A 15,265-nucleotide genomic window follows, 5' to 3' on the forward strand; every position below is an offset into this window, starting at 1 on the left:
CCCCCGTTGCCTCGCCGTTCCGTTCCGCTGTTGAATGAGCGAGAGAAGCGCACGCTACGAATGAGCTTTTATTGAGATAAAGTTACATGAGAAAAGCCGTGTGGTGTTTTGGTGGTACAAAGCCAGCTTCGCACGGACATGGGAAGCCTTCATATGTTATTGAAACACAAAGTGCAGCGCAGCAGTGAGCCTTCGGTAAACTGAAAATACAAAGCGGTCCCTATGAAGGTGTCACCATAAAATAATATAGCAACAACACGAGGTGGAAATGACGCCCAGCATCAGATTGTAGCAGTGGCACCGTGCTCCCATTGCAGCCTGGGCACAGCTGTACCCCATTACCAGCACGGTGCACCCCAATGTGAGCCTCCATATAAACATAGGGTCACCTTGCTTCACCATCCCGCACTTAAGTCCTCTGCCTTGAGCACACAACAGATCACAGCAGTGTTATAAGGCTGCAAACAGCAAGTCTAGGCTGAATAGAAGCTACCACTGCACTCTGACATGGTCATATCTGGTTAAACTCAATGCACAAGTCCATCCTACACAGCAGCAATAACAGCAATCAGCCGTACTCTGGACATGCGTGTTAAGCAGCACCAAACAGAGCTCCTTGGCTGCACACAGAGCACACTGCCATCTCAACAAGCTCTACAACTTCACAACTGCTGCTGAAAAGCCTCCGAGAAAGTGCAGCATACGGTAACAAAAACCAGCAGTAGGTTCACACGTGGCAATACAATAATTCCCTTAAATTTTAAGGTAAATCTCGTACAAATTATACTTCCAAAAATATTTTGCAAACTCTGGCAATATGGCTATGATACAGTATGTACAAATAAAATACCAGAATGGGTATACATTTTATTGCTAGGGTTTTTATTATTATTATTATTATTTGGTTAAGGAATTGTACGGAAGTGTATAAAAGGGGTGCAGGAAGCAGCAAGAAGCGAGTATTGGCTTCTCAGCCTCTTAAAGCCAAGGTTGAGTTGGGTTTGTTCTGAAACACTGAGCTTTAAAATGTCACATCAAAAAGCATCTCCTTACTGGGTCATGTCTGCGTTACCCAGATAGGAGAGAAGAGCAACAGTGAGAGAAGCCCAGGCAACAGGTTAAAGGGTTTCAATGTGCACATTCCTCCACTGATACATACTTCCAGAATACAGTTACACAACTATAAACATCCAGCCCGAAGTTACATAACATTCAACAGCTATGAACCGACTTCCACATAAACTGATGTTTCGGTGAGGTGGCTACATTCAATTCACTAATCATGCAAAACAAAAACCAAATTCCCAACAGGATTAGTGATATTGTGAGCAGAATCATCTCATTTGGCCCCGATCTGGCCTGTAAGATAACATAGATTGCAAACATGCTCGGTGTTTAGATCCACCAGCATAAACACAACTTGAAGTGCCCCTGTACCAAGGAAGCCTTGCTCACAAAGCACCTGTCAGTAGAGACTGCTGATGCAACCGCCTGCCCTACCTTTTATATCCTTCTGTTGAGGAGAAGACAAAGGTTAAAGTACCAAGAAGCAATCACATGCTTGTTAACCAGGAAAAAAAACACCAACAAAACCAAATCAGCCTTCCCCACCTGCTCACAATTCTACTGACAAGGAGCTTAACTTGGCACTTCATCAGTGACCTCAACAACAGTGGGTGGAAGAAGCCAGCAGCATCAGCAAACCTGATCACACGGCCTGATCACAGTAATCAGTCAGCGTGACTCAGTGCACGTCTACCTGCACAGAGAGCAGGGTTAGAGCTATTCGGCTGCTGCTCAGCAGGCTGCATTGAAGGCTTTTACCTCTTCAGTATCTGATAAAGTTCTTCAGTAGCTTTTTTCTTTTCCACACCAGATAGGCTCACCTTCGAAAACGTAATCTGGATGCAATACAGCAAAGCTAAGAGAATGCTGAAGTGAAAACCCAAGCACTTGGTAGGTAATTGCTCTTGTAGGCTCATGATATAAAAAACACATTCAACTCTTCCCTCTGAAAGTAAGTCCTGCTATAGATGTGCATGGTTCCTCTCTCCTTTCTTCCTCTGCCTAACTCCAATCTCAACCATGGATATATTTAGTTAAAACTAGAAGCTCTCAACCACTCCTTTTAGGCTCGAGTCTCTCATTATAATCAGTTCACAGCCAGCACAACCCCTGACACTTCTCCTTAAATATGCATAATTTAAGCTATTTCAGATATTTACAAGCAGAAAAAGCCCGTCTTTACAAGACAGATTTCTTCCTGCTTTACGTAAAGTGCAGCTCTCTAATTTAAGGCAAATTGCAGTGAAATATAAAACCATCGTTTTATTTTGGTATGTACACATTTTTAAATTAAAAACAAGAACTCCCTCAAAGAAAAAAGAATGACCAGCAGGTGCTTCTAAACGAGTGTGGGAATCTTCTGGATTGTAACACAATCCCAATATTATGCCATATTGACATCTAAACCTTTAAGTTTCTTTTCAGTTAATGCAAACAAAATAAGTGTCTATGTGTATACCCCGAAGGTCAAGAAAAGACTGGGAAAGTGCAGTGTGTTTTTTCACGTCCCGTAGTTTCCTTTAGCTACAGTAGCACTCCTCGATATCACGTTTCTAAACCTCTATCCTATACACCCAAAGCTAATCTCAGTTCTTCTAATGAGTATTTCTCATCACCATCTGTGTCAAATTTCTTAAAGATCTGTGAGTCTTGGGCTGCAGAGCCCAGCAGCTTCTGAAGGTCTTCAAATGAGAGTTTCCCATCAGCATCTTCAGGTGCTTTGTCAAACAAATCCTGAAGGTCTGCAAAGAGAACAATGATTCAGAAGTAATCCTTTGAAGCACACATGAACACTGTACGAGTTACTCTTCCAGTTTTACTGCATCACGTGTTACCTCATAGTCATTAAGTAAACAAAGCATCTCCAAACATGCAGTTTGTCTTCTGTGCTGTCAGAAAGTTCAGGAGGTTAAAAGCAACAACACAAAACATGACCATCAATATTTCTCAAGTCTTAAAAATCAAACAAAATCCTTATTTCTGGCCAGGGTTAACAGCCCATTCCTCCACTACCAACTGCATACAGATGCAGCTGTCTTTCACAAAAGCAAGCTTCGAATGACTGTTGCCATACCAACAGCACCAATCGCATAAAGGCAAAAGTGTCTATTCACTTTCTGATGCAAAGCAATGACTTTTCAGTATCTGAAGAGACTGAACTGCAAGATCCAGACACCATTAATTCCACCAGGCAGCGCCCTCTGAAGGGGAGAAGGGAGAAGAAAAAAGGAAAGACAAACAACAGATGCATTCACACCTAATTCATTTTCCTACGGTATCCTAATTCTGACCTTGTCTGCTCCCCCAGTCTCCTGGGCACCTGATACAATACACTCAAAATAGACAACTGACTCTAATGAACACACCTGTTTAAATCTCTGCTGCTTTTTTTTGTTTATATGCTTTTCTTTCTGTTACGTCTATGGTTCCCAAGCTTTTCAACTTGACCAAACTCATCATGAGTTTGGAATGGAATGGAAGATTTAGGTTGGATGTTAGGGGGAAGTTCTTCACAAGGAGAGTGGTTAGGGCCTGGAACAGGCTGCCCAGGGAAGTTGTGGATGCCCCGTCCTTGGAGGTGTTCAAGACCAGGTTGGACGGGGCCCTGGGCAACCTGATCTAGTAAAGGTGTATGTTTGGTGGCCCTGCCAGGCAGGGGGGTTGGAACTACATGATCCTTGAGGTCCCTTCTAACCCGGGTCATTCTGTGATTCTGTGATCACAGAATATCCCAACACTGCCATAACTCCAGTTATATTTAACGTCTCCTGAACATGAAATGTATAGAGAAAGGAAAGGTCAGCCTGGAAAGGACTCACCTTCTATGCTGGAAATTCCTGGTAAGGACAGATGTCTCAGCTGTCTGTTCTTCTCTGTGCTGTCATCAGCTGACCTTGAAGCCAGCCTTGAAAGGTCTGTGGGCTTTGTCATAGTACTTGGACTACTTTCAACTGTTGCAAAACAATTTCTGTTAGTCTTGTTCATTCCATAGAATCACAGTTAACAGAAACAAACAAAAACCCCAGAAGAACTAATTCAAGTCTTTTTTTTGTAGCAGAGATGCCATATGGGATGAAAACGGTGCAAAACTGTTCCAGAATACAGCGATGTTATGCACTTTTACTAATAACTAGAAGAACACAAGAAAGAAAACCTGATTTTTGGACAGTTATACAGCTTTCACCTTTCAGGCTGTACTTGGGAAAACTATATTTGTAAACATCAAACACAGAACGACTGGTTGGCAAATGCTTTTTACTTCCTATTCTGGAAGCACTGAGTAAGCTTTAGTAACTGAATTAACATCTGCCTGCTTGGGTTGCGTTCACCACCTTCTCCCTCCTCTAGGGATGTATCATTGTCTCCTCCCATAACAGCAACTGCTGGAAAAGTCATCTTCAAACTTTTATATCTGTAAACCATTTTCTATGTCTTAGAGTTGCTTTCTGTGATGTCAGATGAACTAATCTCCAAAAATTTTAAGTAAACAGTGCAACTGATTCACCTTCATTACTTATTCTTTTAGTTACATGAAGAACATCCATTTTTAGAGATTACCATTACACAACATCCTTACCATTCCTTGATGTCTCTATGGGTCGGTCATCTTCTGGCTTACTTGCACGAGCATTGAGTAGCTGAAGCTTCTCCCTTAGATTTAATTCCTGAGAATCTCTGGTTCCTGCTTCCTGCATATGTGGAAAAGAAGTCTGTTCAAAAACACTCCCTTCAGTGCAAGGAGAAGATTAGGAGAAAAATTCATTTAAAATATCTAAGTACTTTTGAATGACTCAGTGCTTTCCAGGCTGATCAAGTTTTAAATCATTAACTAGATTAAATATAAATTAAATAACACATATATATGGGAACATGTCAGGACCAAATTCCTATCGTTTATAAGAAGAGTATCTAAACTTCAGTATCTAAACCTCCAAAGTAGGCAAGTATTTTGCAGACACTAATGTTGGCACTACTATACCTGTCAAGCAAATCACAGCTTCTGTTCATAGCAGTTCAAGTCTCACTTGGCAGCACAGCCAGGTCACTCATCTGTCTTCTTAGATAGGAAACTAACCTTAACAGCACCACCCCTCAACTCTGACCTATAACTTCACCCTTCTGTTAAGTCTGTTAAACCAGATCACAGCCTGTCATTAGGTTGTCCACTAGTACAAAGCTCCCCTAAGTCATGTTTCGGCTGCTATTTCCTGAGGCTGCTGATGTGAAGTTAGAGCACTGTGCAAACTTGGGCTTCGCTGTTTTCTTGACTTTCCTTCCTATTACCCTTTCACAATTTCCCTTATGATGCATTATGCTTATCAAGGATAAACATAAGCCCAGTAATAAAGTGTTTATACACAGGTAAATGCTATAACACCATTTATAGCATGAACTCACAATAGTTGGACCACCTTTGCTAAAAGCATGGCAGTGCATTCAAATTGAGCCAGTTACTGAAGTCCCTCACTGCAACAGACAATGGTCTGAACCTCCCTAAACTTTCAGCTACATGAAAGCGTATTACAGCAGCTCTGCAGATCTTTTTCCAAGACTCATTTAAAACATGATTTTAAGACAATGACAGGGTCTACTAACCCAGTACAGTTTCTGTTCCTTACTTTACCTTTAGTTCTTTATTTGAATGTGTTCCATTAACTGGTTGATCTTCATTTTTCACTTTTAGAGAGGTAGTTGTATCATTCCCCTATAGTGAAAATGGAGGAGAGCTGAGTATACTCACATACTTACTTTTCTTTTTTATAATAAAGCTTTTTTCTTCCAAGTTTGCCAGGCATAAAGCCTCCCAAGTTTTATTTTCAATTTAGTTAGACCTTGAGAAGCTGTATATGTGCTGTGCAGAACAAACTGAAACTAGCAGACACCCACAGTCATGCTTACCGGACTGGCAGACAAGTTGTTCCTTTTGTCCAGCTTATTCACAGCAACAGAAGTGTTTTCCAACAGCATAACCCTCCGGCTGAGGTTACCAATGGCTGAATCCACATTTAGAAGCTTGATGTCATTCAACTTCTGGTTTGTCACTATAGTATTATTTAGCTCCTCCAAAGCTGCGTGGAGCGCCTGGCTTTCCTGAAATATAAAACCAAGACGTGTTGGTTTACCTGACTTCTGCAGTGCTATTAACAACATGGTGGCTGACCCAGTTTAACCAGGCACACATCAGGCTGTCTCGTCACAGAAACACTGGACACATTCAACAAGAAGCTTCTACAAAGTTATTCCAGCTTTCAAAGTTTGACTGAGATTTTCCTCAACGTTAACCTCTTTGTTTCTAATGGAATCAATTCAGCTGTGCCAGCAAACACACAAAGCCTATTCATCTCATCTTCCAGAGCAAGCTTAGTAACTACACCAATTATTTCTCCCCAGGAAATCAGGTACTAGGCACATTTACACACTTTTGAGGAACATATACATTGTATTAAATATATTCAAGATAATTCCACGCTAAGCATGGATACTCCTTTTTTTAATCCCCTCTTTGCACACTTCATTATTTCAAGGGTGACTCAACACACACCACTCCTTACTTTGCTCAGATTGGCAAGTACCTGCCATAAAATCCATCTAATAAAAAGCTTTTCAATCATTCACATGAGCAAAGTACGCCGTAATTTGTTTGATATTTGATTTTTACCTTTCACTTAGTTAAAACACACACAAGAAGTGCTCGCAGGTTACAGCACTTCCATGTTTGCACGTGCACAGAAACAAACTACAGTAATATTATCTTGTACTTGGTTTTGATGTATGCCATTTGTATTTAGCCTTTATAAAAGCCATACTTTCTTTGCATACTACTACACAAAAACCCCCACAAAATTTAAGTTCCACTGATACTTGTATCGATATTCTTTACTCAGAAGAGAAAAATACCTGTTTGCAGTTTTCTGTCTGATTTTTCTCAGACATCGGCAGAGTGGTGGATAGTTTCAGTTCCTTCTAAAGAAAGAAGCAGAAAGTGATGCTTGTAACAAATACTAAGCTCTTAAGAACTGGCAGAATGAGAATATTTGCAGATAAAATATAACTGAAAGTAGTGCTGCATTGCACTGTGACTGGAAAACTATTTATGTGCTGCTTTTCCACTACAAAAGAGAGGTCAGCATAAATACAGCAAGAAATTACTGGTAAGGATGGTCAATCATCTCACCCTCACCCATATCCTTAATTCAACCAGCAGATCATCTCAACAGTTTCATTTGTAGGACTTAGTGCAGACAGCTACCATAAGCAGTACCCTGCATCACACAGAAGCAGGGAGTTCCAAGGCTCTAAAACTTTATAGTAGAATGTAAAAACCTATGGGACAGAAAGCTTAGCTGGGACCAATTGTGGCACCAGAAAAATACATGGTATCATAGAGGAGATGCTACACAAGGATGAGCAGGGTATTCATGTATCAACTGGCATCTACTGAGATTTGGAAAGTGTTTTGAAGACATAAGGTAAAAACTTCACAGAGCTCTTATGCTTCTTTCAAATGAGGCAGGTAAACTCTGAATTCACCTTGTTAAACCAGTAAAACTTTCTTACCACATCATTCTGGAGTATTTCAATGGATTTCTTGTATTCTTCAATAGCTGTCTGTATGTTTTCAACATCATGAGAAACACTGGTAAGAGTGCTACCTATGGTCGCTACGGTCTGGAAGAAAGGAAGAGTGAAAAATCAGATTTTTGCTGAGATTTCTATGCCCTGAACACAATGTTCAGTTGATGAAGCAGCAGGCAGACTGCCACAGAGACAACATCCCGTGCAAACAAAACAGCAACCATACCCATGGCATCTCAGCCAAGAAATGAATGCACCCTAAACTACAACACCCAAGGAAACCACAACTACAGCCTTCACATTCCCAAAGCAATGCAAACATTCCAGCATTAAAAAAATAAGTCCTGAGATAAAGACAATTTCCTTCCTCTCTGCATGAAGTATCAGTATTAAACACACAGATGCTGATGCTGTGTATTTATCCTGCTCTAATCAGCTTTCAGGCTACTCAGGAGACACGTCACACACTGCAGAACTGGTCTGCTAAAGGTTGCTAACCTGCTTTCCAAGCCAGCATTGCCTTTATTTTTTTTAACAGAAGAAGAGCATTGAAGCATCAGGAAAATCCCCACAAGTTCTGTGGGTACAGCCTGTGTGCTGTGACACCACTGCTGTTTCTGATTGCTGCAGCTTCATTCTTCCTTTCTCTTATAGGTAAGTGACACAAAATGCAGCCGGGCACAACAAATTGTTGGGCAGAACATTTTCTCTGCACCCACCAAAAGCTGGGCCCCACACCTACACCCATAGGATCATATTATTACCCAGGTTGGAAAAGACCTTGAAGATCATCAAGTCCAACCACAGCCTAACCATAGTAGCCAAAGCTCTTCTGACAGAAGCTATTCCATCACTCAGAGAAGCTTCACCCAGCTATAACATCCCCCAGAAGCTACAGTACCAACCAGTGTTCTAAAAGAAGCCCAAGACTTTAAATAAATTTCTTTTCATTTGAATGATACTGAAAAAAAACCCAAACCATTTAAATGGTTGCATTTAAACCTCAAAATAGTTTTTCAACACTCCTAGTATATATATACTCATAGTTTCTTAGAAAGCTTCCATGTTGTTTTTTTATTACACCAACCTTATAAAACATACGTGCAAGAAAGACAGTATCAAAAGAGGAAAGGAAAACAAATGCCACATCTGACACTTCTATACAACAGGAGGGACTGAAACTCTGGATGTTTTTATACTGTCTTTCATTTTCACAAGGTGTGACCAAACAGACTTAACACAAAAATAGCCTGGCTGCTCAGATCACTGCAAGCTGAAAGGCCCTAAACCTTTGTACAGGTAGTACTGTTGTTAAATGCAGCAGGATAACACTAAGTTTACTACATAAATTACATGCAGGATCTAAACTCTGTTTCTATATGGTTTATGACACAATGGAAATCCAGCATGTTTGTAACAGCTGTATAGTCCTCCCAGAAAAGGATATCCTAGCCCTAGCAGCCTGGTTAACCAAACTACACTGCTTGCTTTAGTATTAGCTCGTTGATGACATGATAGCAGGAATAGGAAACGAGAAATGAAAACCTATAGAAACCACAAGGAGAACCGGACAGACAACTGGCTTCAGCAATAAATACTTATACTGGGCTAAGTAACAGAACTACCATGGAAGACTTAGGAAAGTTCCTTCCTTTAGCCATAACAAATGGGTCAGTAAAGAAGGCTCAAGCTAAGGGGCACAGGAAAATGTATCAACAGAGGTCACTTCATATGCCTGTATCACTCATTTGGGCTCATCTTTCAAGGCATGGTCAGGAAACATCCCAGTACAATGTATGCTGTGCATGTACTGCAAAACTGCAGACAGACTTCTCCAAGTATCTTACATGACATTAAGAAGATAAGTAGCCTGAAGGAAAGCAACCTCCAAGTTAAAGAAGTGACAACATAAAGATAACCAGAAACATATCCATTTCCAAAAAGGTGGAGCCAAGGCCTTCATTTGTTACTGTTGCTTTTTTAAACACCTGCGAAGCCACTGTTTCACATGTAAAGTTCAGTTAAGTCCTACTGTCTTGCTGTCCCCAAGAGCCCATCTGCAGGTCAGCACTGCAGGATGCACTCAGCAATATACATCTATGGTACTTGCCTTCTGGAGTTTCTCTACTGTGACAGGAAGAGAAATCAAATCCGAAGCAGACTTCACGTTGGTTTTGAGATGATTTACTGTTGAGGTCAATAGTGATATCTACAAAGAGGAATATTTACAATCAGTCAGCATAAGCCTGATTGTGAACTTTCACATAATTAAAAATTAACTTTTAACACTAAAAGATAAGATAGAACTAAATATATATATATATATATATATATATGTATATATATATATATATATATACACACACATGTAGACACAAAACACCCTTGTTTCTAGGTTAGGAGTCCTGCCTAGGCTATGTTAAAAATTATCAGCCTCTTGCAACAGATGATGTTTGTTTCTTAAACTGAATGACAAGCATATGGCACCCTCCACCACTTTATATTCATCCTCTTATTGCCAGGTTGCTGCTCAAGGAAGATCATTATTTTATATTGCACAAGAAGCCTTTACATAGAGGAAACACTCATCTAGTTCTGCATTTAGCAATCACAAACCTGCCCAGCAAAACCACGCCAACTTCTCCAGATGAGTGATGGACAAAGAATGTACAAGTATCATTAACACATTCTGTTAAGAAGTGGTTTCTCTGAACTGCTTCACCCAGAAGACAAGCATTCTATGAGCCTTCAAAACAAATTAATTCCAATCAAGAAGCTGTCAAACTACAAGTGACCACAAGCTGGTCCTTCATTGCTGCCATTACCATTTTAAGATCAATTTATAGACACCGGTAGCTGAAACAAATGAAGAATCAGTTTCTTCATATTTGAGAATTGAAAAGTCGAGCACATAAAATTCATTTTCTTCTAGCTATGAAAAGGAGTTGTTTTGCATGCTGATATAAAAGGGACAAGATCCTAGCTTTATAATAAGCCAACCTTGACCAGCTGGTGTGCAGGCTCTAGCCTCACAGCTGTGGATATTGGCTGCAATAATTCCCAGCAGTGCATCCTAACAACTCATGGTAAAACAACAACTGAATTCTGGCCAAGACTGTGATCAGACCCCAAAGTAATATAAAGGCCTGCAGGAACCATGTCCCAGGTATCTCTAACACCAAGACGCAGATAATAGCCTTCTAAAAGTCCCATTAAGCACCTAAACATCTGTGGATAACATGTACTGTCAGATGCTGAAGAAAGCAAGTAGGTTTTCAGATGTGTTTATGCACTTCCCACACCTAAGCTCTTCATCACTAAATGGGGATGAAAACAACCCATCCGAGCAGGCACCCCAATGGTCTTTAAAATGTAACAGAAAGCACCAGTGTCAGAGGTACACACACTTCTGGATACCATTAACTGTGAGCAGCCATGAACTGTCACTAACCTCTATGGCAAGAACTTCAGTAAGAGCCTTCCTGGATGCTTTGCTTGAAGTGTGAGCTAATACATCAGCTAAGGAAACAGCTTTCTGTTAAGTGGCTTATTTCTACCAGAGTAAACAGAGCTAAGATTTACTCCAGCTCAGATTCTGAGTATCAGCAGATCTTGCATTCACAAGACACCAGTACTTCCTCTGTAGCAAGATCACCTCATGCTGATGCAAATTAACTTCCCTCTATGCACACAAAGTGTTTGGAAATACCCTCCTTCAACCTGAAATGTCAAATCTGTCATGGTAAACCCCACAGTTATTTGGCAAGAAAACAAATAACTGCACAGTTCTCTTTAAAGTCTGCCCCAAACCTCCCCACTGGTTGCATAACTTTTCCTCTTTGCAATCAGTCTCCAGACCAACTGGACATTCCGTCTTCTTTGGCTTACTATTAATACGCCATTCAACTTTAAGAGTTCAGCATCTGGCCACAGAAGTCCTTAGAGAATGGCTCATCACTGCATTAAAATGAGCACACAAGCTCCTTTCTCTTGCTAGCAGGTTTACATCTTCCGTAAACGCAAAATTCTATTGATTTTTCAGAATTAAGCACTTAGTTCTCCTCACCTGTTTATTGATCTCTGTGATATTTATCCAAACTTTACTCAGCCCCAGTTCTCCGGTCTCAATTTGCTCTACTTGCTTTTGCTGCTGCACCAGATCTTCGTTCAGCTTGGGAATTTCTTGGAAGGATGTCTTTTGATTAGACTCCACTAGACAGACAAAGAAAGATATAAAACTTAACATACCCAAGTAAACAACGTCAAACAGGCAAGAAACAAACGACAAGCAGAAACATCTACAGTTTAAGGCAGCAGCAACAGTTTCTACATGAGTTTATTGCCACTTCTGAACTAAATATTGGCTTGAAACAGCAGCTCACATCTGCAGAGAGAACCCAACAAGACCTGACTGACACTTTGCAATAGTCCTGTCACCTCGGCAAGCTTCAACAGGTCTTTTTTTAGTGCTGTTATTTGGCATTACTTTGGCAGGGAGATAGGAAACAATAACGATAAACATCAACTACCAGCATCACTAAGGCAAAGGAGACAAGTGAAACAAACCTCAGTGCCCCATATAAAGAGGTCACTGGTGATGAAGTGAATTCCAAAGAGATTAACGTGATTACAGTTCTTCCACGTGACAACAAGACAACTGAGAAAAATGGATATGCTTAGGTTATGTTGTTATACACCAACAGATATTGGTGTGTAACAAATCAATAGACACATGCCTTGGAAATAAAGTCAGTTATTACGGCATTTAATAACAGAGAAGGGGAAAACGTGGCTCAGTTGAATCCTAGTGAGCCTGAGAAATGCAGCTCTTCCGGGTGTGCAGTGACTAAGCTGTTTAGCTGCCAGTGTTATTAAGCAACCTTAAATCCTCAGGTACGGGAAACAAACTAGGAAAGCTTTTGAGATGGAGATGACAGAGTTCTGCACAACCAGCAGCTCCGCTCTGCAATGCTCCAGCACAAACTGCCACCTTCCAGAGCCCAGATTGCTGACAGTAGGGGTCAGGATGAATTCAGTGAGGGAAATTCAATAGGTTCCAAGGGGGCAAAGCCATTCAGGAGCACTTGATGCCCCTGGAGTGGACAGCTAAGTAGACAGAGCCTGTGCACTTTCTAAAAGCCACTTCACCTCTCTCAAAGCAAACTCTAAAGTCACTTCTAGTACAGAGTAACCTGCACTGATAGCTCAAGATCCAAATAATGCACCTGGTTACAACATTCTTTAAAGGTGTATTTTATGAGATGTGAGAGGCTCTTGTAAACAGCTCACCCGCTGCTTTGCTACTCTCACTGTGTACTGCAAAACTGCATTTAAGACTTCTCTACAGTGCTAGGAAGGTTAGATACCGCACGCACGTTCTCAGCATCACTATTAACAACCAAATGGCAACGCTACAATGATTTCCACCCACTCTAAACGTCCTAGACGTACAAAGAAGTCTTATTTTACAAAGCTCTCATTCCACACTCAGCTTGCTCAGAGGATGGCAGAACAAGAACTGCTATAGAAATCTGCTCTTATGGGGGGGGAAAATGGAGATGAAGATTCAGAGCACCGTTCATCCTCAGCAGCCATAGGAACAGTGGACCTGCATGACTTTGCTCCTCCTTCCACCCATCTATTCCACCAAAGACTTTATCTTTTGGAACCAGGTTATTCTTGCTGCCTTTCTGTTGTTGCTGTTCCTGTTTTTAATGATGCCTCTCTCATCCAGCTTCTAGGGATAATACTTCAGCATCAAGGAAATGCAGGACTGTTTTATCACTGCATGAAGGACAACGTGCTGTTTTTCTATCAGAGATATTAAGGAAAGAACAAGCACATCTGTGGCGGCCAGACAGCATGACTAAAGCAAACAACTGCTTTAACAAAGATCCTGCATACAGCATGAATGATGAAACTTAACTACAGCAAAGCCAACAGATGCCATCACACAGAACTTCTAGTACACACCATGGCTTCAAGGAGATCAGTGCATGAAGACCAGAACAGGGCAAAACCAGTGTGCTCAGAGCCATGAGACTCCACCTTGGCAGCCAGCTCAGCTATCAACTCCTCCCCACCTTTCAGCAACGTTACACACCCAACAGGAAGCCCTAAACACCCACAGTTGAGAACTTCTCAACATCAAGCACACTTCCTCAGCCTCTCTTTCTACCATAAAACAAATGAAGTTCTCTATTTGCCTCCAGCCTGAGCATCCTCAAGCTTTTCAATTCAATTCCAAGAACACTGGCCTTAAGATTGTCTTGGGCAAACAAAATAAAGACCAAAGTTATGGGACAAAATCTGCAGTGAACAAAGATACTCTACAGGCTGAGTGCAGGAAACTTCAAGCTTTGCTGCCTTCTGCTCCTTTCACACAGCTCCTCTGCTTATTGCTTTTTCAACAGATAGGCTTTTATACACTACTAAACCAAGATACCAAAGCGTACCTTGTATCCAAAGGTAAAGCAAAGAGCACTTCAGGTAAACCTCATCACTCAGAACCTCAGCACTACAGCAGCAGTAATAGAACTGAAAACTTAAACGTTAACTTCAACAGAGGAAACCTGAGACCTAAAAAGCTTCGTGTTACCTCTGGTCCGAAGTTATCAGACTTGATACAACCCCACACTGTATGCAGCAGAACACTTGACCAAACACAGGTGAATGAAAGCACCTCCAAGCAGACACACAGCAGCACAACCCCACACGTACTTACTTGTTCGGAACTTTTCCTTAATCAGATCCAGATCCTCCTTGAGAGCCACCTGCATCCACACCAGGCCCACACAGGCCACCACGCAGGCGGCCAGGATGACAAAAGCACAGAGCGGGTAACAGAACTTGCAGCAGCGCACGTAGTCCCCCCTGGGGAAAGCAGACATCTAAGATCATCAGTCCAACCTCACACCCCTCCATCCCCACGGTCCCCATGGCTGACGCTGACCCCACAGCCCCAGGCCGCTCCCCGGCCCCGCTCTCACTTGGCGCATCGGCCCCGTCCTCCGGCCACCGCGAACTCGTCCTCCTCAGAGCTGGACTCGGAGTCGGACGCGGGCGGCTCGGTGCGCAGCAGCCGGTGTCCCGAGCCCTTCTTAGCGGGCTTCTTCCTACGGCCATCAGCCGCCAGGCCGATGAGAGCGTTCAGCTCCTTGCGCTTCTTCATCCTCTTGTGCGGCGTGGGGGGCGGCGGAGCGGCCGGCGGCTGCCCCTCGCTGTTTCCTCCTTCTCCTCCTCCTTCCGCCACCGCGGCCCCCGCCGCCTCCGTGCCCCGACTCGCCAGCTCCGCGGGGCCCCTCCGCGGCTACAGGCGCTGCGTGGGGCCGCCGCTGCTCCCCCGCCGGCCCCGCGGAGCCTCGTCCCGTTCCGCCTCCCCCGCCATAGCAGCTGCCGGCGCCGCCGCGGCCCGCCCCCAGCCCGGCAGCAAGACGCGCTCCCGTTGGGCGGCGGGACCCGCCCCGCCTCTCCGCTGGGATGAACGTGGTGTGAGGGGACCGCGGTTCGAATCCCTCCTCCACCAAGCGGGACTTTGGCTGTAGAGGGAGCTTAACAACGTCCATGGGGCGGGTACTTTTCCAACCTTAATCACAGAATCACAGAATGACCCGGGTTGGAAGGG

General features: G+C 42.7%; 1 protein-coding gene across 3 annotated transcripts; it reads right to left on the bottom strand.

The window, feature by feature from the left end:
- Window positions 1–55: 55 nt before the first annotated feature.
- Window positions 56–15,041, bottom strand: EFCAB14 (EF-hand calcium binding domain 14). 3 transcript variants are annotated; one of them, XM_015870500.2, is made up of 11 exons: window positions 14,631–15,040; window positions 14,366–14,514; window positions 11,708–11,853; window positions 9,752–9,850; window positions 7,624–7,734; window positions 6,964–7,029; window positions 5,965–6,156; window positions 5,690–5,770; window positions 4,643–4,754; window positions 3,885–4,016; window positions 56–2,807 (listed from the first exon to the last, which is right to left on the bottom strand). In XM_015870500.2, exons 1-11 carry the CDS (start codon window positions 14,810–14,812, stop codon window positions 2,632–2,634), a joined length of 1,446 nt encoding a protein of 481 aa, XP_015725986.1. In that variant the 5' UTR covers window positions 14,813–15,040; the 3' UTR covers window positions 56–2,631. The 3 variants fall into 3 exon arrangements, with proteins under 3 accessions (XP_015725986.1, XP_032302042.1, XP_015725987.1); XM_032446151.1 differs by having other exon boundaries at window positions 14,366–14,531; window positions 14,631–14,749; XM_015870501.2 differs by lacking the exon at window positions 5,690–5,770 and having other exon boundaries at window positions 14,631–15,041.
- Between the last annotated feature and the right edge of the window lie 224 nt (window positions 15,042–15,265).

The sequence above is a fragment of the Coturnix japonica genome, chromosome 8, assembly GCF_001577835.2.
Source record: "Coturnix japonica isolate 7356 chromosome 8, Coturnix japonica 2.1, whole genome shotgun sequence".
Lineage (NCBI taxonomy): Eukaryota > Metazoa > Chordata > Aves > Galliformes > Phasianidae > Coturnix > Coturnix japonica.

What these genes read in the sequence shown, in the direction of transcription:
- EFCAB14 (XM_015870500.2), bottom strand. Translation starts at nt 14,812, where the DNA reads ATGAAGAAGCGCAAGGAGCTGAACGCTCTCATCGGCCTGGCGGCTGAT. An exon ending in ACAACTTGTCTGCCAGTCCG is followed by an intron (nt 5,771 to 5,964) that starts GTAAGCATGACT and finishes TTTTCACTATAG; the next exon opens with GGGAATGATACAACTACCTC. An exon ending in CATAGAGACATCAAGGAATG is followed by an intron (nt 4,017 to 4,642) that starts GTAAGGATGTTG and finishes GTTTTGCAACAG; the next exon opens with TTGAAAGTAGTCCAAGTACT.